The following is a 27366-nucleotide window of genomic DNA, read 5'->3' on the forward strand; positions in this document are numbered from 1 at the left end:
ACCTCCCTGGGCAGCCCATTCCAATGGAAAATGACTCTCTCTGTGAAGAACTTCCTCCTAACATCCAGCCTATACCTACCCTGGCACAACTTGAGACTGTGTCCCCTTGTTCTATTGCTGGTTGCCTGGGAGAAGAGGCCACCCCCCACCTGGCTACAATGCCCCTTCAGGTAGTTGTAGACAGTAATAAGATCACCCCTGAGCCTCCTCTTCTCCAGGCTAAACAGGCCCAGCTCCCTCAACCTCTCCTCATAGGATATGTGCTTAGTGCCATGGTCTAGTTGACTGGACAGAGCTGGGTGCTAGGTTGGACTGGATGATCTTGGAAGTCTCTTCCAACCTGGTTGATTCTATGAATTAACCAGTTTAGAAAAGGTCTTCGAGATCATCGAGACCCACCTATCACTCAACACCATCTAATCAACTAAACCATGGCACCAAGTGCCACATCCAGCCTTTTTTAAAAACACTTCCAGGAACAGCGGACTCCACCACCTCCTCAGGCAGCCCATTCCAGTGCCAACCTCTCTTTCTGCAAAGAGCTTCTTCCTAATGTCTAGCCTAAACCTGCCCTGGCACAGCTTGAGTCTTTGTCCTCTTATTCTGTCACTGGTTGCCTGGGACCATCCTCGTGTGACTACAGGCTCTTCTCAACACTGCCATGTGATACAGTATCATTATCCAGCTCTGCTTGTACCTTTCACAAGACTCGAGTTTCCTGTTTGCAGCAAGACTTGAAAGCCTCTGCTTTCTTCACTCCCCCAGCAATCTTCGGCTCTTCAGGTGATGTCCCAACCATAGCAGTGAGAAGTGGGGCACGAGCAGGTGGAGACACCACAGCCCCTTGGGCTCCTGCCTGTGGTCACTGTGTCCTTATCCAACAGATCTGTTCAGAGCGAGGGAAAGTAATTTCTCCCTTGCCCAGCAGGGAGTGAGCTCATAGAATCATCATCATAGAATCAGCTAGCTTGGAAGAGTCCTTCAAGATCATCCAGTCCAACCTATCCCCCAGCCCTAGCCAGTCAACTAGACCATGGCACTAAGTGCCTCATCCAGGCTTTTCTTCAGCTCACTGCTGCAAGGGGCTGGGAGCTCTGACAGCATCATCTGGCTTCGAAGTCGAGAGGGTGAGTTCTTGGTCACCAGCTGCAAGTGTGAGTGGGAAAAGGAGCAGGCACAGATGTATCCCACAAGGGCCCCAACACAGCAGTGGAAACTGGGATGCAGGAAAATAAACATCTCCTTCACTGGCATCCCTGTCTACCACAGGTCACTGCACTGCCTGGTTCTTGTGCTGCATCACATTTATTCCAAGAATCATGATGTGATTGATACTCATAAAGTACAGTCTCTGAAACAGTGATTAATATAACTACCTCATTCATTACACAGCACAGGAAACCTATAAACACATGAACCAAAGCAAGTGCACAGTTCATTCTTCACTGCAGAATCTTTTGGAAACTATCACCCTTCCTCTAGCCCATATCCTTCCCACACCAGACTCTGCTAACACAGCACTGACATCTTTCCAAGTCTCCTTTTCTGTCAGCTTCTACTCAGCAAAATGTGGGGGAAATCCACTCTCTTGGGTCATACAGGCCCTTGATTAGCCTTGTGTGTTGCTCCAAGTCCTCTCCCAGCTGACCTGTTCCTTATTTTATTTCTGGATTTCAAATTATAAAACACTTTCAAAGAACAGCTCTTAGCTTGAGGCAGCAGTTAGCAATCTTTGTGTAGCTTAGTCCTACCTGAGGAAATAAATGTTTTGCATCATACCTTGCATATGTGTTTCTCAGCTTTCAGGCTCTGCCAACTCTCCATACTGTTACAATGTTGTTCTTGACCTAATAAAGCCAGAGCAATTTCCTAGCTGAGCTTATTGGCTTAGGCTTCATGCCTCACTTGCCATATGCTTCACTGTCTTCCTGTAAGACATAAGATTAAGCCTAGAAGTGACTAAACCAAGTTTACCATGAAGCATTCAGCACAGTGATCGTCTCCTAGCTCTGTGTCGCCACCTCGTGGACATTTGAGATTCAAGAGACAACTCAAGAAAGCAAAGAACCACTCATTGGTACATAGTGTGACCTCCTAACAGCCACCAGAACCTCTCAGATGTCTTAAGACAAGCTCCTTCAGCTGTCACACTGGGATTTAATAGTACAAACTGTTATTTAATTCGAAAATAATTAAAAACCAAGAGCTCAGTTTATCCCCTTATGCTTTTGTCCAAACAGTTCCAAAAGGCTCTGTTTCTCTAACTAGGCTAATAATGAAGATGTCCACGAGGCAAACTGTAACACAGTGCAAGGGTTTTTCTTTCAAAACACGTGCACAAATTGAGTGTTAACCTTGCATGTATCTAAAAACCAATTATAAGTAACTGAAAAGCAAGCACCATCAAAAGAACATTGAAACCCTTCTAGAAAACATCTTAAGCAAAATCAAGCCTTCTGGAATATTTACAGCTCAGGTGCTGTAGCCACATTTTTCCAGGAGTTAAGCACATGAATCCCCTGAGTTAGACAAAACAACAAACTGGGCCTAGATTTTGGGTTGGGAAACATTATCAGTTACTCCTAAGAGCATAACTAGTCCCTGTTTCCACACTCTTCATTGACCTCTTTATTACCTGAACTAGATAGAGAGGATTTACAGTGGCCAAATAGTTGAAAAAGAAAAGGAAATTAGTTGTTCTCTGCCACTCAGTGAGCACCAGGGAGTTGATCTGCACACACAGCTCTTAATCTGTGCTAGTTCAAGCCTAGCTGGGATATTTTAGTGAGAGGAATTAGATTACAGGCTGTGAAAAGGAAACAATGGGGATGTCTGCTACATTCATAGGCTTGCTGAGATGGATAAAAACAAGAACATAAATATAGATAACACAGTTGCTCTCTGGCTCTGGCGGCCTGCTCTTCTCTCCCTAACCTGCTGTCTGACTAATCCTTCTGCTTCCTAACCCCCCTGGCCAACTCTCTCAACTCACCTTGCACATAAGGCAAAGTCTGGGATAAGATAGAGGGGTGGAAAGGAGGTAGAAAGGTGGTTGGGAGCCCCTTCTGATGACTCTAGTTTCTGGGAAGGGAGTCGTGTTTCTGTATTACCTTTTTAACTTGTATATTTCTGCTTATAGCTGCATATATTGTAAATACCTGCTTGTATATTGTGCTGAGCTGTAAATATAAAGCTTCATTCTTATTTCCAGCTCAGCTGAGTCTAGTCTGGGTGATTTTCTTAAGAGTGGGGAGTAGGTAACACCCAAATCATCACATAATCCTTCTGATGTACAATAGTATGCCAGATGAGGCACTTAGTGCCATGGTCTAGTTGATTGGATAGGGCAGGGTGATAGGTTGGACTGGATGATCGTGGAGGTCTCTTCCAACCTGGTTGATTCTATGATTCTATGATTTACTTTACACTTACTTCTCTAAAAACAGGCTTTGGGCCTGTGATTTTTCTAGGTTATCTTCACATTTAACCTCAAGATTTTTGTCTTTGTTAGTTCTCCACCTGAAAAAGGTTCAAAAGGATCTCAGTTGGGTAGTCAAGGGGAATTACATTGCCTCTGTGATTCTTTGCTGCCACTTATTCAAGCAGGACTGCTTGGAAGCATGAACTGGTCTGACCTGGTAATTGTGAATGAAATATCTGATCTAGACTAACAGCAAAATGAAATCAATGTTTGTGATGGTTTGGATGTTACCTGCTCCCCCCACACCTTGGAAATCACCAGACTAGACTCAGCTGCCTCTGGAAATATGAGAAATATGAGTGAAGCTTATATTTACAGCTAACACAATAACCAAGCAGATATTTACAGTATATACAGTTATAGGCAGAAATATACAAGGTAAAAGGTAATACAGAAACACAACAGCCCCCCCAGAAACCAGAGTCCCCAGGAGGGACTCCCATCTGCCCCTTCACATTCCCCCTACCCCTCTCAACCTTACCCCAGTCCCAAGAAAGAAAGGAGGTTTGGCCAAGGGGTTAGGAAGCAAAGTGGCTTAGTCAGAGAAAATGGAGGGTGAGGTTAGAGAGGAGATGCAGCTCACAGCTCCCCAGCAGGAGTAGTGCCCTATCTATGTTTTGATTCTTGTTCTTATACATTGCAGCAAGTCTACAAGGGAAGAAGACATCACCATTTCCTTTCACAGCCTGTAATCTAGTCCTTCTCACCAAAACACTTTAGCTAGCTTCAACCTAGCACAATGTTTCAACCAAATGTGACTGTACCATGGCTCTCTAACTATTCTGTTATGTTCTGTAAAGAGACATTAGCAACACACTAAACTAGGAGCACTGGAGCTGTTGAATGACTCTTCCTTTGGTAACTTCAAGTAAAATTAAATCTGAAGTCTCATTCCTTTGTAACAGGAGGATCACAGAATCACAGAATTAGGACACTCATCTGTGTTCACACATAGTATGGCAAGAATTAAACGTGCATTCCTATGGAAATGTGCAAAGTTCCCCTGTGGCTGGGATGGCACAAGAATTCATGCACTTAGGAGGAAACGATCAGCTCGCAGAGTCCGACAGAATGAAATCATTTCCACTTTGTCAGATTGAATTCTCTTATTTATTTGTTCTAAAAATGGTAGGCTAAAGAAAAGGTAAAAATGTAGCAACTGTAACATACAAAATCTTGCAATGCGAGGGAAAAAAAAAAATACAAACCCAAACCCATAAATCTCTTTAAAATCCTCTATCAAAGTCTACAAGGTTTGGAGGAAAAAACCTGTAAGTATTATCCAGTTCTGGAAACAAGTCAGCTGCAATCATGGAAGTAGTCCCTTTGAATAACAGTATGGGTAGGAAATAGATGTCCAAGCACACAGCAGTTCCAGCTTTGAGAGTAAAGGAGGTGTTTTCTACCAGAATTGCTGCAATCACTCAAACGCCAACCTCCAGGCTCTACCATGGGATTCTCTCAGGTTGCCATGCGTGGAGCAAGAAGGACACCTTGAGGCAACTGAGAATACTGCACACAGTTGCAGTCCACGCTGCAGACGGAAGGGACGCCTAGGTTCTAAGTCTGAATTCCTTGGAATTGACATAGCAGAAGCTCTCAAAAACTCTTTGGCGTCAAAGTTCCACAAGTCCCAGAGAGTATCATCAAAACAGTGCCAATCGTCATTCCTGAAATGCTTATAGATGAGGTTTATTTGCTTACTAAGAGTTTTGGAGACAGACCTGTTTTTTGCCCACACTAATCTTCTTCTTCTGAGTTTCTCCTTGTCACAGAAATAATAACAATTAGAATTTCTTTCTGCTATTCAGCAGAGTATTACACTGTACATATTTTGGGAGGGAAAAAATATATATATTAAAAAAATAGTGAAAAGGTTTCAGAAGAAGTATTAAATGCAAATCTACACAACAATTGAATCTTCACAGTTCTTTGTCACTCTCTACAAGTTTCAAGTATTCCCTTAAATCTGTACCTTTGAAAAACTGATACAATGGTAAACAGTTTAAAAAAAGAGGTGGGAAGAGGAGGAAATCTTCTACATCTTATTTTGTTTAGGATTTTTTGGACATGTAAAAGCACTGAGGGTTTTGGTTGGGGTTTTTTTTTCAGTATAGCCTCTAAGTTAGGACTGGAGCTGTGGGGCCGTTTGAGGAGCTTTCTGTTCCCTTAGTGCTACCTGCAGCTTTGGATTCGTCACATCCTTCAGAAGGCTCCTTTTCCTCTGGTGATGATGGGGTAAGATCAATAGTGATCAAATCAGTTTCCTGATCTGTTTTTTCTACTTCACTGCAAGATTCAACTTTGTCTTTCTGCTCACTGTTCTTCTTTATTTGTCCATTCTGTGCAGGGTAAGTACTGGCGATGGTGTCGTACAGAAACTGGTACTGCTCCTTAAATACAAAGAGGAGAAATTAGTACACAAGGGTTGCTTGGAGCCCAAGAGTACCTCCATTCTTTCTCTGCTTTCTTAAGTATTAGAAATGGATCATGAAACTGAACATGCAGGGCTGCGTGTCAGGCGGCTTCCATAATTGCTTCTGTAGCTGATTCTGTTTTCATGTGTTTGCAATGGCTCTGTACTTGCCTGCAGCAGACATTCCAAGGTGTCATTCAGTGTCATTTTTATTCACAAAGTACCAAAATTAGGATTTCTGGAGCACCTAAGTGCTCCATGTATTGTAAGAAATCTAGAAAAGTCATCTAACAACCTGCTCCATGTCAGTGACACTGAGGTCTGGTTTGTCAGTAAACTCTCTGTGTATGCTAGAGACACAATGCAGCTGGAGAGCTTTAAACAGAACAGGCCCTGCTAGTTTGTGAAATGAAGTTAGTCTCCTTAGTGCAGAAATTAAGGTGCATATGGATCCCTGACACAGCTGCAGAAACATCAATTTATGTAGTTGGTAACTGAAGAGTATGCAGCCTTCCACAAAGGCACTATAGAACTGCAGCTCTGGACAGCTCACAGACTTTGGTTCTTATCAGTAATGGCCAGTTCCCAAGCTGTGGTGAGGGGCTGTGAACATCCTGATTTAAACTCATTTTCCCTATGCAGAAATTATGCAGAAAACTACAAAGATATTAATGACCAGGCTAGGGTCGGAGTGGCTGGAGAGCAGCCAAACAGAGAGGGATCTGGGGGTACTGATTGATACCCACCTGAACATGAGCCAGCAGTGTGCCCAGGTGGCCAAGAGAGCCAGTGGCATCCTGGCCTGCATCAGGAATGGTGTGGTCAGCAGGAGCAGGGAGGTCATTCTGCCCCTATACTCTGCACTGGTTAGACCACACCTTGAGTACTGTGTTCAGTTCTGGGCCCCCCCAGTTTAGGAAGGACATTGAGATGCTTGAGCGTGTCCAGAAAGGGTGACGAGGCTGGGGAGAGGCCTTGAGCACAGCCCTACGAGGAGAGGCTGAGGGAGCTGGGATTGTTTAGCCTGGAGAAGAGGAGGCTCAGGGGTGACCTTATTGCTGTCTACAACTACCTGAGGGGAGGTTGTGGCCAGGAGGAGGTTGCTCACTTCTCTCAGGTGGCCAGCGCCAGAACGAGAGGACACAGCCTCAGGCTGCACCAGGGGAAATTTAGGCTGGAGGTGAGGAGAAAGTTCTTCACTGAGAGAGTCATTGGACACTGGAATGGGCTGCCCGGGGAGGTGGTGGAGTCACCGTCCCTGGAGCTGTTCAAGGCAGGGTTGGATGTGGCACTTGGTGCCATGGTCTAGCCTTGAGCTCTGTGGTAAAGGGTTGGACTTGATGATCTGTGAGGTCTCTTCCAACCCTGATGATACTGTGACACTGTGATCACACTAAGTAACTTCTTTTTCATTATGGCAATTTGGAAGATTTACTTACAAAGGTGGAGACCACTCCCAGCCTGGTGCGACGAAGAGCTTTTACCACTTGGAAAACATCTATTACTTCCTCTGTCTCTGCACTTTCCAAGAGGGTCATTAAAGCACAGAACACACCAGTCTGCTGTGATCCATCACTAGAAGAGCAAGCAAATTGTACAGGCAAACTTAAAATGTAAGATCACCAAGTCCTCTGACTAAATGCTTGTGATTTATTTCAAAGCCTACATAAGGAACTACATTTCCAAACTTCTTGTTTTTTTTTTACTGGACTGAAGTTGTTACAATTAAAAATACCTGTAGGGGACACCTAAGACAGTTTATCAGGGGCTAATTGACCTCGTGGCCACTAAAGGGGTAAGAGAAACATCAGAAGTTTCAGACTGTGTAGGGGACACATAAGACAGATTATCAGGGGCTGCTGGCCCTCATCTGGCCACTTAAGGGGTAAGAGAAAGAGTAGTAGTTTCAGACTTATAGTCTCAACTATTGTTAACTGGATTATCCTCTGGTTTAGATGGTATGCAAGGCTATTCCTGGAAATGGTCTTTAAAAGTGAGCTTATGTACTGGAACTAGATGTGAACTAAACCTCTGCTGATTCCTCATTAGCAGTATGCAACAAGAGCACTCAACATTTCTTCTCAAAATATACATACCAGCCAAGATCAGGTAGTTTTGACTACTTACTCCATGCCTACACTTGTGAGAGAGATGTGTGCTCACTTTTCATCACTACAACCAAAAAAAAAGGTCAAACTTCAAGCCATTCAAACTTTCTTAAGAGAGCTGAGTCTCTGGAGCACTGCCATATGAGGAAAGGCTGAGAGACCTGGGGTTGGTTAGTCTGGAGAGAAGACTGAGAGGGGATCTAATAAATGCCTGTAAATATCTGGGGACTGGGTTTCAGGAAGGAAGGAACAGGGACATCCTTTGCTCACTTGAGCCCTGTGATAGGACAAGGGGCAATGAATTTAAACTACACAGGAAGTTCCCCCCTCAACATGAGGGAGAACTTTTCTGTAAGGGATACAGGGCACTGGAACAGGCTCCCCAGAGGTTGTGGAGTCTTCTTCTCTGGAGACTTTCAAGAATCATCCTTAGTGTGACCTGCACTAGATTCTGTGGTCCCGCTCAGGCAGGGGGTTGAACATGAAGACATCCAGAGTCTCTTCCAACCCTGAACATCCTGTGATCCTGTGACACATGAAAAGGCTTGTGGGGAAAGGTAGGCATCTCAAACTGCAATTGCTGTGTATATCTAAACCACAGAACTAGACTAAGGTATGTGGTGATTTGAGACCCACCGACAGTGGACAACAAGTGGGATGCTGCGGGAACTCTTGTCCTCGGTGGCTGCTCTGGCTGGCACTTTTTGTTTAAGGTTGAGGATCATGCTGACTAAATCTTTGGGGTTTTCTGGAACATCCAATCCACTCCACTTGTGATACTGATACTGATAAACCTTCTGTGTCTCTTTCATCTGAAAAACAGCAGTGAAGATGTCAGTGCTGAGGTTGAAATGCAGATTCATGCAGTGCATCTTTTGCAGTCAAAAGAAAGTGTGCATTCCCGAGGAACTGCGTGGCGATGCAAGTTCTACCTCATGAATGGGAGGTAAGAAAACAGATGATCTCCTGAGACTCCACTACCACTATCTCAGCATTTCAGTAGATGGGAAATTTGAGCTCATTTATAGCATTTATCACGACTGACTGCTTGGTCTGAAAGAAAAATACTTTGATTTCTTAGAGCAGGAGATAAGTGCAGCAGGACCTGTTCTTTCTCTTTCCTTAGGCTAAGTTTATGCCAGGGAAACTAATGTTAAACTTCTTTTTGCACTCTGCAAAGAAACTTTTACCTTCAGATGTGTAAGATCAAATGCACGTATGGTATAGCTAGGACAACAGGTGGCATCTGTCATTTGAACTTCTATGCTGTCATATGTTTGTTTTTCTTCTCCCCAGTACTGGGCACAGAGTTCCTAAAATGGATTAAAGTACAGGTCAGTGCTTGCCTTTCAAATCTCCTTTTATTTTACCTTCCATAGAATGCATAGTCTTTAAAATAGCAGGAGTGGTGTCATATTGTAAGATACAGCATCACATGCTCTTCCCCTCAAAATTCCCTTGGAAAGTAAATCAAGAAGGTAAATAATAGAACAAATTCAATTGGAATCCCAAATTCCTCACCATACAAAACAGGTTTAATTGGAGGAAGGAAATGAGACAATGCAGTGTAGTGTTCTCTTTGCTGACAGAGGACCCTTAATACCTGATCTCCTTCTTTCAGCTCTGTCAGCATGACGATGACTTTGACTTTTCTTTGGAAGACCATTTGCCAGAAGTCAGAGACAGTTTCCTGCAGTGGTCCCTGTGTGGCAATCATGGCTTTTGGACCCCAGTAACCCTATAAAATAAAATGGTCTTTTATTTTTTTCTTTAAAACAATTTGAAAAGTCAATACCTAGCCACAGAACTTGTTAGCATTTAAAGAACTGCCAGTGAAATAAACTATCAAACCCTTCTGTCAACAAGGAAAATCTGCCTGTGGCATTAAACTCAGTTCTGCTGAGGTGCATCCGATCTCACCCTGCTGTTTTCTGCAAAGCATTTTTGTAAGGGCTAAAAACATTTAATTCTACACAACTGCTTAACTTGACCACTGAGAAGCTGAGTATCTACCACACGAAGTTGGTGCAGCACTTAGTTCATGTTGAGCTACACTAAAGTAAAAATATGTTTTCTCTGAATAGATACTTTAACTGTGCAGCAAATTAAAGACTTCAGATCAAATGAGTGTAGCTAGCAATTCTGTTAAAATCAGCTACTTCATTAGCAACCAATAAGCGCTGTTCTTCTGGAGGCATAAATGACACCAAGACACTAGTGGCCCAAATTTTCATTATTAGGGTTTTGTATGTATCAATAACTACACTCATATTTCTCTATCAGGGAAAATATTAATGTGGATCAAATTGTAGGCAAAAAGAAGTTCATATTATCAAGAGGACAGTTTGAAAGCTAGTGGCTTTAAACATAAAACTCATGCAAAAAGCGTTTCTCTCTTTACTTGAGATTGCACAGTGTAGGCTCATGTAATAGAAAAAGATTCATCCCATTACTGCAGCAAGAAGTAGAACAAAAGTAGATTTTGATGATTAAAGCTGTAAACGGATTTACCATTTCATGGAATCATAGAATCAATCAGGCTGGAAGAGACCTCTAAGATCATCCAGTCCAACCTAGCACCCAGACCTAGCCAGTCAACTAGACCATGGCACTAAGTGCCTCAGCCAGGCTTTGCTTGAACACTTCCAGGGATGGCAACTCCACCACCTCCCTGGGCAGCCCATTCCAATGCCAATCACTCTCTCTGCCAACAACATCCTCCTAACATCCAGCCTAGACCTCCCTCAGCACAACTTGAAACTGTTTCCCCGTGTTCTGTTTCTGGTTGCCTGGCAGAAGAGACCAACCCCCACCTGGCTACAACCTCCCTTTAGGTAGTTGTAGACAGCAAAGAGGTCTGCCCTGAGCCTCCTGTTCTGCAGGCTGCACACCCCCAGCTCCCTCAACCTCTCCTCACAGGGCTGTGCTCCAGGCTCCTCACAGCTTCATCACCCTCCTCTGGACACGTTCCAGTACTAAGCTGCTTGATACAATCAGTTCTCTTCTTCCTCAGTTATCCATTTGACTGATAAATCTTTTTTCCCTTATCCAGGTCAATTCTATTGTTTGTGAAGTCAATAAAAGAAAAAGAGCTCAAAATAGAATCTACTTTTAGCTGAAAGCTTATGACTAAATACTTAGAGTGGAAGCTCCAAATACATACAGTTATGAAGGAAGCATTGATGTATTTGCTTGATTCCTCATAGTCACTCTCCTCGTCTGAGGAATCATCTGAATCATGTTCACCCTCCTTACCACGTTCATCTTCCAGCCTGATTGGCACTCGGTTAAAGTCATCTGCATGAGACAAAGCATCACCATCACATCACTGCTGCTTAGGCATTGCACTGGAGTAGAGCTGTCCCCATATGTGCAGGGGAGAGAACAGAGAGAAAAATGCCAATCCTTTCACAACAAACTGCAGAACAGAGGAAACTTCACTGGAAACAAACACTCTCAATAATTCAGATTAAAAATAAACCTCAAACATTTCTTTTGTAAAACCCTACAAGAAGCTTCGTGTTTTACAGCATTGGGAAAAATCAATCAATCAATCAATACATCTCTGTAAGGCAATCAGCTGTGTTGATTTTTTTTTTTAGTTTAAGTTAAAAAGTTAAAGGTTGAATTTAAAAAAATAAATTTAAATTTAAAAATTAATTAAAATCAAAATTTAAAAATAAAATGTCAAATGAAAATTAAATTTCTTGTTGATTTTAAAATTATTAATTAATTTTAATTTTAATGTAATTTATATTTGAACTGTTTAAATTATTTTAATTTAAAATTTTATTTTATTTTTAAATTAATTTTTACTTTAATTTTAATTAACTTATTTTTAATTTAATTTAAATTAAAATTTTAATTAATGTAATTTTAACTTTAATTTGAATTAACTTATTTTTAAATTTTATTTTATTTTATTTTCATTTAATTTTAATTTTTAATATCATTTTAATTGATTTTAATTTTTTATTTTAGTTTTAATTATTTTAATTTTTAATTTTATTATTTAAATTAATTAAATTTTTACTTAATTTTAATTTATTTATTTTTAATTTACTTTACAATTAATTTTTAATGAAGTTATTTTTTATTTTAATTTTTAAATTTAGTTTACATTTAATTGTTAATTAATATATTTTTTACTTTAATTTTTTAATTTTAGTTTACATTTAATTTGTAATTAATTTATTTTTTACTTTAATTTTAATTATTTTTTAACTTTAATTTTCATTAATTTTTTTAATTTAATGTAATTTTATTCTTATTTAATTTAATTTTAATTATTAATTTCATTTTAATTTATTTTAAAATTTTATATTAATTTCAAATATTTTAAATTTTAATTTAATTATTTTAATTAATTTTTCTTTACTTTAATTTCAATTAATCTTTTTTAATTTAGTTAAAGTTTAATTTTTAATTAAATTTTTTACTTTAATTTTAATTATTTTTGTAACTTTAGTTTAATTTTAATTAATTTATTTTAAAAATTTAATTTCAATTAATTTAATTTTTACTTTAATTTTAATCAATTTATTTTAAAATTTAGTTTAAGTTTAATTTAATTTTTACTTTAATTTTAATTAATTTATTTAAAAATGTAATTTAATTTTAATTATTTTTTTCTTATGGAAAAAAAAAAACAAATTAAACAAGGGAAGGATTATGAAAAATACTTACATGGAATGATGTTGCTATTCCTATTTTTGCTTTTATTTTCCTCACGATTCCCAATATTCTGTGTCCTCCACCCCTTATAGGAAGGCAGCCTCTAAAGAAGGAAGATGTTTGGTATTATGCTTGATTAAAATGTTTCCTGGTATCATTATGTAGTAGTTTAAATCAAAACAACAGGTTAACCTGTCTGCCTCTCCCAACACAAAAGGGTTAAAACAACACACAGAAAGACTCTGGGTTGAGACAAAAGAGAGTGAGCTGAGATTTTACTGAGCCAAATCAGATCATGGTACTACAAATGCACAATTACCAATTACAAGCAGCAGCAAGCAGAAGCAAGCAAGGTAAAATCCCAAGCCAGGGAGCCATCCTTTCTCTGTCCCACTGCCATCTCAGCACAAGAGAGCCAGCATTCAGAATCCTAAAGCAGCAATCACAACAGGAAGCCTCTCATGTTAGAATCTGACCTTCAAGCCCCAAAGTACTTTGCTCCAGCCAGCACTTTTCATTCTGAAGTTGGCATGAGGCAATGGTACAAATGGCAGCAAACTAAAACTCAGCCCATGACACATTGTCACCTCTGGACACTCACATTCAGTTTTGATCTGCCAGTGCCTCGCTTCTGCCTTTAATTCATTAAACTTTGGTCACATCCAGATGGTAGTTAAAAATGCCTGCTAAGCCATGTACAATGGCACAGGAAATCATGTGCACAGACACAAGTAATGGCTCTTTGTTAAAAAGATTCACAATATCAAAACCAGGATTAGAATGTCATTAATTCATAGATAATCTTTCTTTCCTGAGGTTAAAGAAACTGTCTCTGTGCCACAGAAATAAACCAGCACAGAAGTGATCTATTGTGTATGGTATCTCCATCTCATTACTCCAGTGCAAGGCACTATATGTGTGAGTGTATGTAAGGGATAGGGACTAGAACGCAATGCTTGCTTACCTGAAACTCTGCCTCCAGCAGGGAAGGATCACTTGGAGGGTCTCTTCTTTTCAGGTTGTTAAGATAGGAATGCAGTTCTGAGAGACTGACCTCTGTTTCTCCATACTGGTTGTATTCCACAAGTGCTTGATGGATAAGGATATACTGTGACTGGTGTTTCCCATTTAAGGAGTCAAAAGTGAAGTTAGCCGAGAGTGAAAAAGAAAATAAATATATATATATATGAAATACAACTTTTAAAAGCCACTAGAATAAAATATACACTTCCATTGTAGTACTTGTGTTAATAAAATTAATATTAAATATAAGAATTTAAAATCAAGGTGGCTCTCCAGTTAGGCATTTTGGGGCATAATTAGTGTAGTGTAAAAAGAGTGTTCTGCAAATAAGCCTAATGCCATTCAAGAAATACACATTTGAAATTTGAAAGGCCTGGAAAACACTCAAATGAGTTTAAAAACATGCATTGTATCAGTGCATAAGTTTAGTTGTACTCTCAAGTCGACTGAAAATCCCACCTAGGCAAACAGCTTTCAGAATCAGAAAGTTAAGTTTGTCTATCCAAACTCAGTTCTGTACTTGTGAATCGTATACCAAAGGCTGCATTATAAAATCTAACATCTTCTCCTTGGTTTCCTTTTTTAAAGCCTCAAGTTAAAAAGTTGACATTTCTAAAAGTGAAAAACTGGTTTGGAAGGTTTTTTTTTCCTCTCTCTCAATATTTTTCAGTTATAGAATCATAGAATGCATTGGGTTGGAAGGAATCCTTGCAGGTCATCTTGTCCAACCTCTCTGCAGTAAGCAGGGACATCTTTAACTAAATCAGGCTGCTCTGGGCCCCACTGAGCTTGATCTGGAATGTCTCCAGGAATGGGGCATCTACTACCTCTCTGGAAAACCTGTTCCAATATTTCACCACCCTCACAGTAAAGAACTTCTTCCTAATGTCCAAAATCATATAATCAACCAGGTTGGAAGAGACCTCCAAGGTCATCCAGTCCAACCTAGCACCCAGCCCTAACCAATCAACTAGACCATGGCACTGAGTGCCTCATCCAGTCTTTTCTTGAAGACCCCCAGGGACGGTGCCTCCACCACCTCCCTGGGCAGCCCATTCCAATGGGAAATCACTCTCTCTGTGAAGAACTGCTTCCTAACATCCAGCCTATACCTCCCCTGGCACAACTTGAGACTGTGTCCCCTTGTTCTATTGCTGGTTACCTGGGAGAAGAGGCCACCCCCCACCTGGCTACAATGCCCCTTCAGGTAGTTGTAGACAGTAATAAGATCACCCCTGAGCCTCCTCTTCTCAAGGCTAAGACCACCCTTCCCTAGTTTCACATCATTGCCCCTTGTCTTATTGCTACAGCCCTTCTAAACTGACCTCCCCAACTTGAAGGCCTGTTCAGATATTGAAATGCCACAACAAGGTCTCATTGGAGCCCCTCCCACACTCCAAGCCAAAGAACCCCAAACTCTTCCAGCCTGTCTTTGCAGGAGAGGTGCCCCAACTCTCTGACCACATTCTTGATCTCCAGTACCGAAGAGTGAGCAGATCACTTCTGAGGTGCACTGCTCATGCCCTAACAAAGGAGAGTTCTAGGTGGCAAGAGTTTTAGTGAGATACCTCTACTTGAACCATGAGGCACCGCTGCCGACGCAGCTTCACGACGTAGCCATAAACATCCACTCTGCCTTCTGCATCCAGCCCCTCCAGCATGGCATCAATTCCTATGTATGTCCCAGTGCGACCAACACCAGCGCTGCAAAGCACAAAGGGATTTGGTTACTGAGAGGAAATGACATCTCCCAGCCCTATTCTGAGAGGGAGGAAGTCAGTGAGAGAGCAAAAGTGAAAACACCTAACTACAGGGTATGGAGCAACTGAAAACCATTCTTGCTGTTAATGGATTGGCAGTATCAACAATGATGAGTGTGCATTTTAAATATCTTGTAATAAAAGTAAGTCAAATATTGCCAGATATGGTGCTTATAGCCAAAGTAGCCAAACATTTATCTCTCTGCCTTCCAGAAGTCTGTGTATCCTTGGCTTTTACCAGCCTGCATATCCTTAGATCCTTCAGAAAACAGGCTGTTTTGTGCATCTTTGCCAGCCCCACTCTCAAGTATTCAAGTCACAGGATCAGAGAAGGGTTGGAAGGGACCCAAAGAGATCATCAAGTCCAACCCCCCTGCTGGAGCAGGACAATACTATCTAACACAGATCACAGAGGAACACATCCAGACAGGCATTGAAAGTATCCAGAGAAGGAGACTCCACAACCTCTCCTTGGAGCCTGTTCCAGTGCTCTGTGACTCTTACAGTAAAGAAGTTCCCCCTTGTGTTGAGGTGGAACCTCTTGTGCTGCAACTTACACCCGTTGCTTCTTGTCCTGTTACACACAATCGCAGCACTCAAGGTTGGAAGTGACTTCAAGACTGTCTAGTCCAGCTGCTCTGCTCAGATGAGTGCCAACAAGAGCAGATTATTTCCTAAGTCATTTGGAAAACAGTAGTGCCAAATCTCTCTCTTTTTCCCCTCCAAATAAATACTGTCACAGAATTTGAGATCAGCCAGATATCTTCATCACCTCCCTTTTCTGGATAGTTTCAATTCACTTTCATTTAACATTAACAAAAGTTTATATATATATACATACAAACATATATGTAATAAACCCACACATATATGTACCATTTATATATACACACACACACACACACACACACACATATATATATATATGTATATATATATATATATAAATATTATGTATATACTTACCTGCAATGAACCACTATAGGGCCACTGAAAAAGTTACTGAGAGCATTAACTCTGCGTCTGAGTTTGAGAAGAAGATGTGGATCCTCGGGGACTCCATGGTCTGGCCAACTTGTGAACTGAATATGAGTTACATCTCTTCCAGCTGTCCTTTCTCTTCCCTAAACAAAGTGTAAAGATTTTTAATGTATATAGCCACAGATATATATATATATGCCCACAAAGCCAAAAAGCAATTGTGGATTGCAAAACGTTGTGCTGAGACACACATAAACCAGTAACATTTCTGTGTTAAAAAAGAAATCCAATCACAGGATTGTTATGGTTGGATGGGACCTCAAGGATCATTCAGTTCCAACCCCCCCTGCCATGGGCAGGAACACTTGCCACTAGATCAGGTTGCTCAGAGCTACATCCAGACCTAGGTCTATACATTTCCAGGAATGAGGCTTCCATCACCTCCCTGGGCAACCTGTTCCAGAGTCTCACCACCCTTATGATGAAGAGCTTCTTTCTAACATCTAATCTAAATCTCCTTTCCTCTAGCTTGGATCCATTCCCCCCAGGCCAATCACTACCCAACACCCTAAAAAATCCCTCCCTAGCCTTCTTGTAACCCACTTCAGATACTGGAAGGCTACAATAATGTCTCCTCACAGCTTTCTCTTCTCCAAATCAAACAACCCCAACTCTTTCAGCCTGTCCTGATAGGAGAGGAAATCCAGCCCTCTGATCATCCTCATAGCCTTTCTCAGGACACATTCCAGCACATCTAGACCTTTCCTGTAAAAGGGCCTCCAGAACTGGACACAGCACTCCAGGTGGGGTCTCAGAAGAGAAACCACAGTGCATTCATTTTTCCATACTTAATGGCATATTAACAGTTTCCTTTTGAATCTAGATTCCAGAATATGAAGGAAATACACTTTTAGTGTGGGGAATATGTGTCTAACTCACATTTCTTGTAAGGAATAACACCTCTCTTACACTATCTGTTGCAGATCTTCTGATGGTTGACCCTTCTCTTCAAAGGAGCTCTCAACAATGCCTACGTACTCCAGACAAACACTCCAGTACCAGTCTTACCCTTTTGAATCAACTTACATTTGTGATGTGTAGTTTCTGAATGACATAATCTGGACATGTTTTACTTTCATTGATCTTCACAATGATGTCCCCATATATTGCAGAGCCATTCTCCATTGATGGCCAGTACTGGGCGCATTTGTTCTATGATGATATGAAGTTAGGTGAGCAGCATGACAGCAAAGTGGCAGATAGCTGAGAGCTAGAAGAAAATCTGATTTAAAATAGACAGCAACTTGCTATAGTTTTTTTCCAGCTTTTTGTTCTCTCTGGAAAAGGTACTCACTGCTTCGGGTGTTAGAATCATATAGTCAAACAGGTTGGAAGAGACCTCCAAGATCATCCAGGCCAACCTAGCATCCAGCCCTGTCCAATTAACTAGACCATGGCACTAAGTGCCTCACCCACTCTTTGCTTGAACACCTCCAGGGACAGTGACTCCACCACCTTCTTGGGCAGCCCATTCCAATGCCAATCACTCTCTCTGGGAAGAACTTCCTCCTAACATCCAGCCTAGACCTCCCCCAGCACAACTTGAGACTGTGTCCCTTTGTTCTGTTGCTGGTTGCCTAGCAGAAGAGACCAACCCCCACCTGGCTACAGCCTCCCTTTAGGTAGTTGTAGAAGTAATGAGATCACCCCTGATCCTCCCACCAGTTCATCTCTGTGACCTGAAGTTTATGCTCATAGAAATTAACCTGGAACATAAAATGGGGCAAAAAACCCTTGTACCCTAGCTGAAAAAAATGAACTACTTCTGCCAGTGCCTGAAGGCTGTAGAAAAGTTTGCAGCTACTTCTATGTCTCCTTTTTCAATCTTCAGGGAGGTACCTTGCTCCTCCTTGCTTAGTTAACTTGGGGACATTGTGAATCTGCATGTTGCCAAATTTACATCTTTAAAGGCAACTAACAGCATCACAGCATTAATGAGGTTGGAAAAGACCTCTGAGATCATCGAGTCCAACCTATCACCTAACACCTTCTAATCAACTTAACCATGTCACCAAGGGCCTCATCCAGGCTCCTCTTAAACACCTCCAGGTATGAGGACTCCATCACCTTGCTGGGCAGCCCATTCCAATGCCATTAAAACAACAGTTCCCCTTCTTGCTGTTCTACTTGAAACATGAAACAGAAGAAAAACCTTCTGCCTAGGATTAAGTGGGGGCATTGTCAGGATATCACTGACAGGTCTGTGAGGAGCTTGAGTTCTACCTTGAGTCCTTTTCTGAATTTGTTAGCTGTAAGTCGAAGCTCAGTCTCTGCTAATTACAGCTGTGACTAAAATGATATTATCTGATAACTTTGGTAATTTGATAAGGCAACGCTGTTTTGGCATGCTTTCTGCTACAGTGAGACAACAGCAAAGAATGAAAACAAAGTACTGGGAAGCAAATGTAATTCACCACAGTGCAGCAACCTATTGTGCTTTCAGGCAAAAGAAGGATGGAAAGGAGATGTGGATAAGTGGATGCATGCATGGATGGACAGATGACTATCTCTCACCCTCTTTCCTTCCTCACAGCGAGTCACCATGACAATAACTGTTGCCTTTTGTTCCCAGATCATTCTCCAGAAATCATCTGTGGTCTCATCCTTAGGGCCTGGCAGGAGATATTTTAAGGGAATTTTTCAGAGTACAGTTACATGAATAAAAACAACAAACAAATTGCCTTCTCAATAAGCTTAGCCATGCAGTCTGATAAGCTAACCAGCTAATCAGGCAAAGAATAGGAAAACACCTGATTTCATTCTGTCTGTTGCATTAGACCACAATATATCATTAGAATAGAATAGAATCAAGCAGGTTGGAAGAGACCTCCAAGATCATCCAGTCCAACCTAGCACCCAGCCCTAGCCAGTCAACTAGACCACGGCACTGAGTGCCTCATCCAGGCTTTGCTTGAACACGTCCAGGGACGATGACTCCACCACCTCCCTGGGCAGCCCAGTCCAATGCCAATCACTCTCTCTGCCAACAACTTCCTCCTGACAGCCAGACTATGCCTCCCCCAGCACAACTTGAGACTGTGTCCCCTTCTTCTGTTGCTTGGTGCCTGGCAGAAGAGACCACCCCCCACCTGGCTACAGCCTCCCTTCAGGTAGTTGTAGACAGCAAAGAGGTCACTCCTGAGCCTCCTCTTCTGCAGGCTGCACACCCCCAGCTCCCTCAGCCTATCCTCATAGGGTTTGTGTTCCAGGCCCCTCACCAGCTTTGTCACCCTTCTCTGGACATGTTCCAGCATCTCAACATCTCCCTTGAATTGAGGAGCCAATACTATGTATCTTTAGTGCATAGCTGTGAAATCTAAAAGCTTTTGGCGTGAAATTTTTACATGATGAGAAATTTGCCTTTGAAGGACACTTTGTTCAACTTCATGAAATTCCCTAAACAAAAATCCACTTTTTCTCATATTAAATGCTAAAATGCCATATTTTCAACTCTTCTTTACATTTACTAACAGTAACAAGAGGAGTCAGTGAAACAAACATATTCTTTTAAGGTCAAGATTACCTTGTGCAGCAATGTATTTTCTTGGTTCTTTGAAGCCCTATAGAAAATGACATCATCAACTTTCAGAAAGGAATCATGAACAGCTTAAAAGATTTGCAACTTCAAAAATACATTAAATATTCAACAGCCCAATAACACCAAACACTTTACAAAGATGGTAAGAACCCAAATGGAAATCCTGAAAGGTGCTTGATGCATGGAATGTTAAGACTACATCATTGCTTCCATAGTGCCCAAGACTTAAGTAGAAGTCATTCACATCAATATGCCCAAGACTTAAGTACAAGTCACTCACATCAATATAACTTGCATTGATATAGTCTGACCCTGGATCTCCTGGGATCTCCGAGAGCTCAACACGGTTATGATCATCTGTTTAAATAATTTAAAGCAAAATCATTATATTACCTCAAAGCACCCAGAAAACAAATATTTGTGAAACAAGCAAACGTTGTTAACAAATACTTACATGGAAGGATATCGATGTAACGGTTTTTGTTCTGATTATAGCTTTTTTTGGCCTCCTTTATTGAAAATTTAGTGAAAACTCTAGGAATGCTCTGTAAAATACAGTGTTCCATTTATTAGGAAAAATATACATTTAAACCAGCTTCTACTTAGTCAAATGCATAGAGAAATACTTGATACTGCTGAGTCTAGAAGATAACATTCTATTTCAAATTATATAACTTGATTTATTTCTTATATCTAAAATAAATATTCTTTTTCCCTGAATATAAAAAAAATAGATGTTTATTTATACATATATATTGCTCCTATGGCTATGCAATAAGAGAGACGACTGAAAACATGCATTAAAAGGTACTTTAGAATGAGACTATTTTATACCTATGCTGAGAAACACCTCTAGACACAAAATCAATTACCATCATCTTCTAATGAGAAGAGCTTGGTAGTAAAATTAACTGAAATCTATTTGACCTTAAATGAGAATTCACTTAGGTTTCTAGAGTCTTTCTTTCTTTCCCATTTAGAATCATAGAATCAAGCAGGTTGGAAGAGACCTCCAAGATCATCCAGTCCAACCTAGCACCCAGCCCTGTCCAGTCAACCAGACCATGGCACTAAGTGCCTCATCCAGGCTTTGCTTGAACACCTCCAGGGACGGTGCCTACACCACCTCCCTGCGCAGCCCATTCCAATGCCAATCACTCTCTTTGACAACAACTTCCTCCCAACATCCAGCCTAGACCTCCCCTGACACAACTTGAGACTGTGTCCCTTTGTTCTATTGCTGGTTGCCTTGGAGAAGAGGCCAACCCCCATCTGACTACAGCCCCCCTGCAGTTAGTTGTAGACAGCAAAGAGGTCACCCCTGAGCCTCCTCTTCTCTAGGCTAAACACCCTCAGCTCCCTCAGCCTCTCCTCATAGGGTTTCTGTTCCAGGACTCTCACCAGCTTTGTCGCCCTTCTCTGGACACATTCCAGCACCTCAACATCTCTCCTGTATTGAGGGGCCCAGAACTGGACACAGCACTCAAGGTGTGGCCTGACCAGTGCTGAGTACAGGGCAAGAATAACCTCCCTTGTTCTACTGGCCACACTGTCCCTAATGCAGGCCAGGATGCCATTGGCTCTCTTGGCCACCTGGGCACACCGCTGGCTCATGGTCAGTTACTCTCTACCAGCACCCCAAGGTTCTTCTCTGCCTGGCTGCTCTCAGCCACTCTGTCCCCAGCCTGTAGTGCTGCTTGGGGTTGTTGTGGCCAAAGTGCAGAACCCTGCACTTGGCCTTGTTCAATCTCATCCCTTTGGCCTCTGCCCACCCATCCAGCCTGTCCAGGTCCCTCTGCAGGGCTCTCCTTCCCTCCAACAGTCCTACACCTGTTCCTAGCTTGGTGTCATCTGCAAACTTACTGATGCTGGACTCAATCCCCACATCCAGATCATCAATAAAGACATTGAATAGGACTGGGCCCAGCACTGATCCTTGGGGAACACCACAAGTGACAGTTGCCAACTGGATGTACTTAAAGCCAGTGCAAATACTTCAAATGTGCTCTTGAACAGGCTTCTTCCAACCACCTAGCTACAAATCTGTGGTACATTTTGAAGCAGGGACAAACCTGAAATTCATCCAAGAAGAGTCGTCCTTCATCAGCAATCTTCCTCTTGTACATGTCCAGCAAGTTCTCTGAAGGTATTGGCTCAATGTTCAGAAGTTGCCTTTCATCTATAACTGTGTAAAGAAATAATCAATACTGACTTCAAAGATGTAAATTACCTCTTGGTAAATGTGGTTCTTGAGTGGCAGATAAATTAACCAACCACAGACCTCTTTATTTTAACTAAGCATGCCTATTTTTCAAATAAATGGTGTTGTCTGAGGCAGATGTGAGTAAACAGGCCCTGAAAATAATAGGACTTGCTCAGATCTGCTATCTGAATGGAGACACCTCAGGAGGAGGTCCCATGCAGGGACACTGCATTAGTAGCACTTATTTATGTGGCAATTGTCAGATTCAGGTGGCAGCAACAGTCCCAAAGCCATAATAGTTAAAAGGTCTTGCCCTGTACTTCAATTCAGATCAGTTACCTTCAATGCTAAAGCAAGGATTGAACAAGTTTTAACATTCTAACTAGATATTTGTTTGTTGTCCATTTACATGGAAAAGTGGGTTGTGGTTTTTAATGACTGTATCTAATCCAATAGTTTTGCTTATCAGCATAGTATTACTTTCCACTTAATGCAATTAATTTCTGTGGGCTTGAATGGCTTTTTTTCCCCCCCCTGGGTTTTCTCGTATTGGCTGATTCTATCTTTCTTTCCAGGCTTTAAAGTCTTGTCTCTGGGATTTCACAGGATATTAGGGTTTGGAAGGGATCCAAGGAGATCATAGAGCCCAACCCCCCTGCCAGAGCAGGACCACACAATCTAGCACAGATCACAGAGGAACACATCCAGACAGGCCTTAAAAGTCTCCAGAGAAGGAGATTCCACCTCTCTGGAGAGCCTGTTCCAGTGCTCTGTGACCCTTACAGTAAAGAAGTTTCCCCTTGTGTTGAGATGGAACCTCTTGTGCTGCAACTTACACCCACGGCTCTTTGTCCTATCCCAGGGAGCAAGTGAGCAGAGCCTGTCCCCCCACTCCTGACCAGCCTTCAGATGATTATAAACATTTTTTAAATCCCCTCCCAGTCTTCTCTTTTCTTTTCAAAGCCCTCAAAATTTTGCAGCAAGACCCAACTGCCTGATGTTTAAATTCTTACATTGAAAAATGTTCACAAAGAAGGGAAAATGTGGTTGAAATTGTATTTGGTTCTGGACTTACACCCAGGGTTAAACACATCACAACCATTGTCTGGGACCAGCAACATTTGGGTTGTAATAGATAAGGGTTTTTTTTTCCAACACTGATAAGCATTCAGTTCATTTCAGAATAAGTGGTTTTGTTGTCTGTTTACTGAAGTTTAGAGTTTTTTTGGTCCAAATGAGGTCTTATCATGCTCATATTTGTACATACAAGTTAATACCTGCAATCTATGCGTCCAACTTAGAAAGTAAACAATCCAAAGGTGGCAGCAAGACATAAGATTACTTTTATTTCCACTAAATATATAAAGATACTCACTTGGAACGAGGTCCACACCTTCAGAAGAACTGCTGGAAGAAACAGAAGCATGTAAAACCTTTGACTAGTAAGATGTGTATGTGAAAATTAGTAAAGCAAAAGCAGGTTTGTATGTGAACACCAAGCCTGTTCACAAGCAGCTGACTGCATTACAAACCCCTTTTGAAACAAGGCTGCTGCAACTGGGACTTAGAGGCCCTTTGTAGAGGTGGTTGGGGTCTTTGCCTTCTTACTTGGAGTGTTATTGAGGGGGAGAAACAAGGGAACCACATCCAAGAGATATACTGTTTGCCTAATGCTGTCCACATCACCTGCAGCAAACGTCTTTAATTTCTTCACTGAAGTGACTGCTCTCACCATGTGTATTTCTCTTGCTCAGTAGGAGTCAAAAAGCTAGCCCATACATAAAATACAAGAAAATTAAGTGTAAATGCTGAGCAGCCAAGAACAAGCTGGAATCTCTGGGGCTGTACAAGTTAAAACTAGTTCTCTTTCCCTAAGAGTAAAAGCTTGCATCTGAGCAAGAACTCCATGCCCCCCTTAAAGGTCATGGATGTTTTAGTGTTTTAGGGTGAGGGAAAAAAAGGTCTGGAAGAGACAAGTCACCAAGTTCTCCTATTGCCAGAGGGATGAGAGGTTTCTAACAAGACTGCCTTAACTCCTCCATCTCCACACTGCACCACCTCTCTCTGCAGCAACAGCAGCACTCAGCCTGGCTTTCCAGGAAGCTAAGAGAGTCACCAGGGAAGGTAAAAATCATTCTTCTGTCACCATCCACTGTGAAACAGAACTGCCAAGTCACCTAGAGATGTCTATAACAAACAAAGCCTCCCTAAGATATCGGTTTGGGTGAATAAGCACATGAAAGAGTTCCAAGAAAATGGGTAATATTTTCATTGCTTTTAACTTAAATCATGAGGGGAAAGTTTTCCAGACACTTGTGCTGTCGTTTTTTCTCCTGAAACTAATAACAAACCATTTAGTTCTAGCAGATCACATCTTCTATGCCCTGAGAAAGAGCACAGCAGAACAATCTTAAGTATATTGAATGGTATTTGCCAGAAAAAAAACACCAAAAACTGAGTTACTTTTGAAAAAAATGAAAGTTAAAAGAATGTCTTTCCTCAGTATTAATGAAATATCAAACCTCTGTGTGCTAGTTTGAGCCTAGCTGGGATATTTTGGTGAGAAGAATTAGATTATAGACTGTGAAAAGGAAACAGTGGTGATGTCTACTTCACTTATAGGCTTGCTGAGATGTATGAGAACAAGAACACAAACATAGATAACAGAGTTGCTCCCTGACTGCCTTCTCTCCCTAACTTGCTGTCTGTGTAACTAATCCTTCTGCTTCCTAATCCCTCTGGCAAATTCTCCAAACTCACCTTGAAGATAAGGCAACTTCTGGGATAAGGTAGAGGAGTGGAAAGGAGGTAGAAGGGTGATGGGGAGCCCCTCCTGGAGACTCTGGTTTCTGGGAGGGCTGCTGTGTTTCTGTGTTACCTTTTTCACTTGTATAGCTATACATATCTGTATATATTGTATCTACCTGCCCGGGGAGGTGGTGGAGTTGCCGTCCCTGGGGCAGTTCAAGGCAAGGTTGGATGTGGCACTTGGTGCCATGGTCTAGCCTTGGGCACTGTGGTAAAGGGTTGGACTTGATGATCTGTGAGGTCTCTTCCAACCTTGGTGATACTGTGATACTGTGATCTGTGACACTTCTATTTTACGCTACCCATCAGGAAACCTTATGGAAAACCAGAAAACCTTCCTCTTCATTTATATAAGGTAGGGAAAGCAACAGGGAGCTTACCTAAGCTTTTTTTTGTGAAGATCATAGATTTTGTACAGCACCAGTAGTAAAGCAACTGTTGTCACAATGATCAAGAACACCAGGAATGTAATCAGGGCTCTGGAATTATCTAGCAACAGAAACACAATGCATTTATTATTTCTTGAATACATAATTAATAGCACTTTTTATCTGTATAATTCCTAGAACCAGGGCTGACTGATATTTTGTGTGTATGTGGGCATGTGAAAAGAACCACACTATTATAAGTGTTTAGTTTAAGATTGTTATTCCAAAGTGCCAAAACCTTTAAGTTCACAGAAAATGAGGGAATTTTATTTTTTTATTAAGAAAACTTGCACTTAAACTCTCCTCTGGGGGAGGTATAGGCTGGAGGTTGGGAGGAAGTTCTTCAAAGAGAGAGGGATTGGCATTGGAATGGGCTGCCCAGGGAGGTGGTGGAGTCAGCATCCCTCGAGGTGTCCAAGCAAAGCCTGGATGAGGCACTTAGTGCCATGGTCTAGTTGATTGGACAGGGCTGGGTGATAGCTTGGCCTAAATGATCTTGGAGTTCTCTTCCAACCTGGTTGATTCTATGATTCCTTGTCCACCACATGCTACACTCACTGGTTTTGCATTATCATGCCTGTGCTCAGTTTGACCTGTACATCTGTAAGAGGAAAGAGTTGGTATGTGCTTGACCAGAAGTAGACAACAGGCCAATGGTTGCCAGCTTATCAGAGATAAGAACAGGGTCTGTGAGCTTTCAAGAAGTGATAAATCTAAAGAAAACAGGAGTTGGTAAGTACCATCCCTGTAATCAGAGGCTGGGGTGTGGTGTTGGCTAAACAGTATGTGGACCTTGAAAGACTCCACAGAGGACAATCAGCTGTAGAGGGAGCTGAAGAATGATGAAAGCTCCCCTCTCTAGGAGGTTGCATGACCACCAAAGCCAACAATGCAGTAAAGTCGTTACATACCAAATTGTGAAATAAGGGAGGAGCTTGGTTCTCCTTAGTTCAGCCTTCTGGGACACCCTGGCCATATGTCACAGAATTCTGAACCCTTACATACCAAGAGCCTAGGGAGCTGGGTTGGAGTGGCACTACTCTTACCACCATGATGGTGTGGTTCCCCATAGGGGACACCTACCTATCTTAAGAAAATAAGTGCCTGCCAGCCCTGCAATCTACATATCTCAGGAGTTTTGCTGGGCAGTTGGATAGGGTGAGTATAACCTGCTCTTTGAGCAGCAGAGTTTCTCAGCATCTCTTGTCATACACCTTTCTCTCTATGATTTTAGTATTTGAGCTATAAGCATTGTAGTTTCCAGTAAAACTTTCGCTTTATGGTTTTAGTATTTGAATCATAGAATCAACCAGGTTGTGAGCTACAATAAAGTGTTGAAACTGTATCCAGAGAGGAGTATCCATGTGTGAGAGCATTCCCAGGCCCCAGAAAACTCACTGGAACAACACCTGAGCAGTTGAGCTCTCGGATGTTCCTAATCTGGGAGCTGGGAATCTCTGACAAGTCACGGATGTTCAGCTCCTGCAATGCAGGATGTGTGCAGAGGAAAATAATCATAAAGCGAACAATTGAAGTTAGATATTAATTTCCAGCTGCATTTCAGTGTTTCCTGAAGAGAGCACAGATGTAGTATAATTCTGAATTAACAGTCAATGACTTGTCAACAGGATCTGTTACAGTAATGCTGAATGAGGGTGTTATGGTTTCAAGTGCAGGTTAACTAGAAAACCAGGCAGTTTGGATCTTTAATCAGGAGCAATTGCAACAAAACTCACCACTGACACTATTACTCTGTGCTACACTGAACTCTGAAAGTAAAAATGCTGTATATATGTACTTACATCTGGTTCTTACACTGCTCTTTACTGGCTGTCCTTCATACACTCCATTAGACACTGAGATCTGCATGCAGTGGGTGAAAATAA

At 41.5% G+C, this 27366-nt stretch overlaps 1 protein-coding gene across 1 annotated transcript in view; it reads right to left on the minus strand.

Moving 5' to 3' along the window:
- Positions 1–4568: 4568 nt before the first annotated feature.
- PTPRC (protein tyrosine phosphatase receptor type C) overlaps positions 4569–27366 on the minus strand; it is a 37371-nt gene continuing 14573 nt past the window's right edge. Inside the window, exons 12-30 of the mRNA XM_064148251.1 lie at positions 27283–27343; positions 25433–25541; positions 23620–23651; positions 22114–22226; positions 20496–20586; positions 20322–20398; positions 20027–20063; positions 19018–19115; positions 17530–17655; positions 16429–16586; positions 15271–15406; positions 13644–13793; positions 12692–12782; positions 11169–11302; positions 9609–9743; positions 9196–9318; positions 8642–8817; positions 7337–7472; positions 4569–5874 (exon numbers count right to left, since the gene is read on the minus strand). Coding sequence (XP_064004321.1) covers positions 5602–5874; positions 7337–7472; positions 8642–8817; positions 9196–9318; positions 9609–9743; positions 11169–11302; positions 12692–12782; positions 13644–13793; positions 15271–15406; positions 16429–16586; positions 17530–17655; positions 19018–19115; positions 20027–20063; positions 20322–20398; positions 20496–20586; positions 22114–22226; positions 23620–23651; positions 25433–25541; positions 27283–27343 — 2256 coding nt within the window. The 3' untranslated portion in view covers positions 4569–5601. The remainder of the gene's footprint in view (positions 5875–7336; positions 7473–8641; positions 8818–9195; positions 9319–9608; positions 9744–11168; positions 11303–12691; positions 12783–13643; positions 13794–15270; positions 15407–16428; positions 16587–17529; positions 17656–19017; positions 19116–20026; positions 20064–20321; positions 20399–20495; positions 20587–22113; positions 22227–23619; positions 23652–25432; positions 25542–27282; positions 27344–27366) is intronic.

Source organism: Pogoniulus pusillus, chromosome 8, assembly GCF_015220805.1.
Source record: "Pogoniulus pusillus isolate bPogPus1 chromosome 8, bPogPus1.pri, whole genome shotgun sequence".
NCBI lineage: Eukaryota > Metazoa > Chordata > Aves > Piciformes > Lybiidae > Pogoniulus > Pogoniulus pusillus.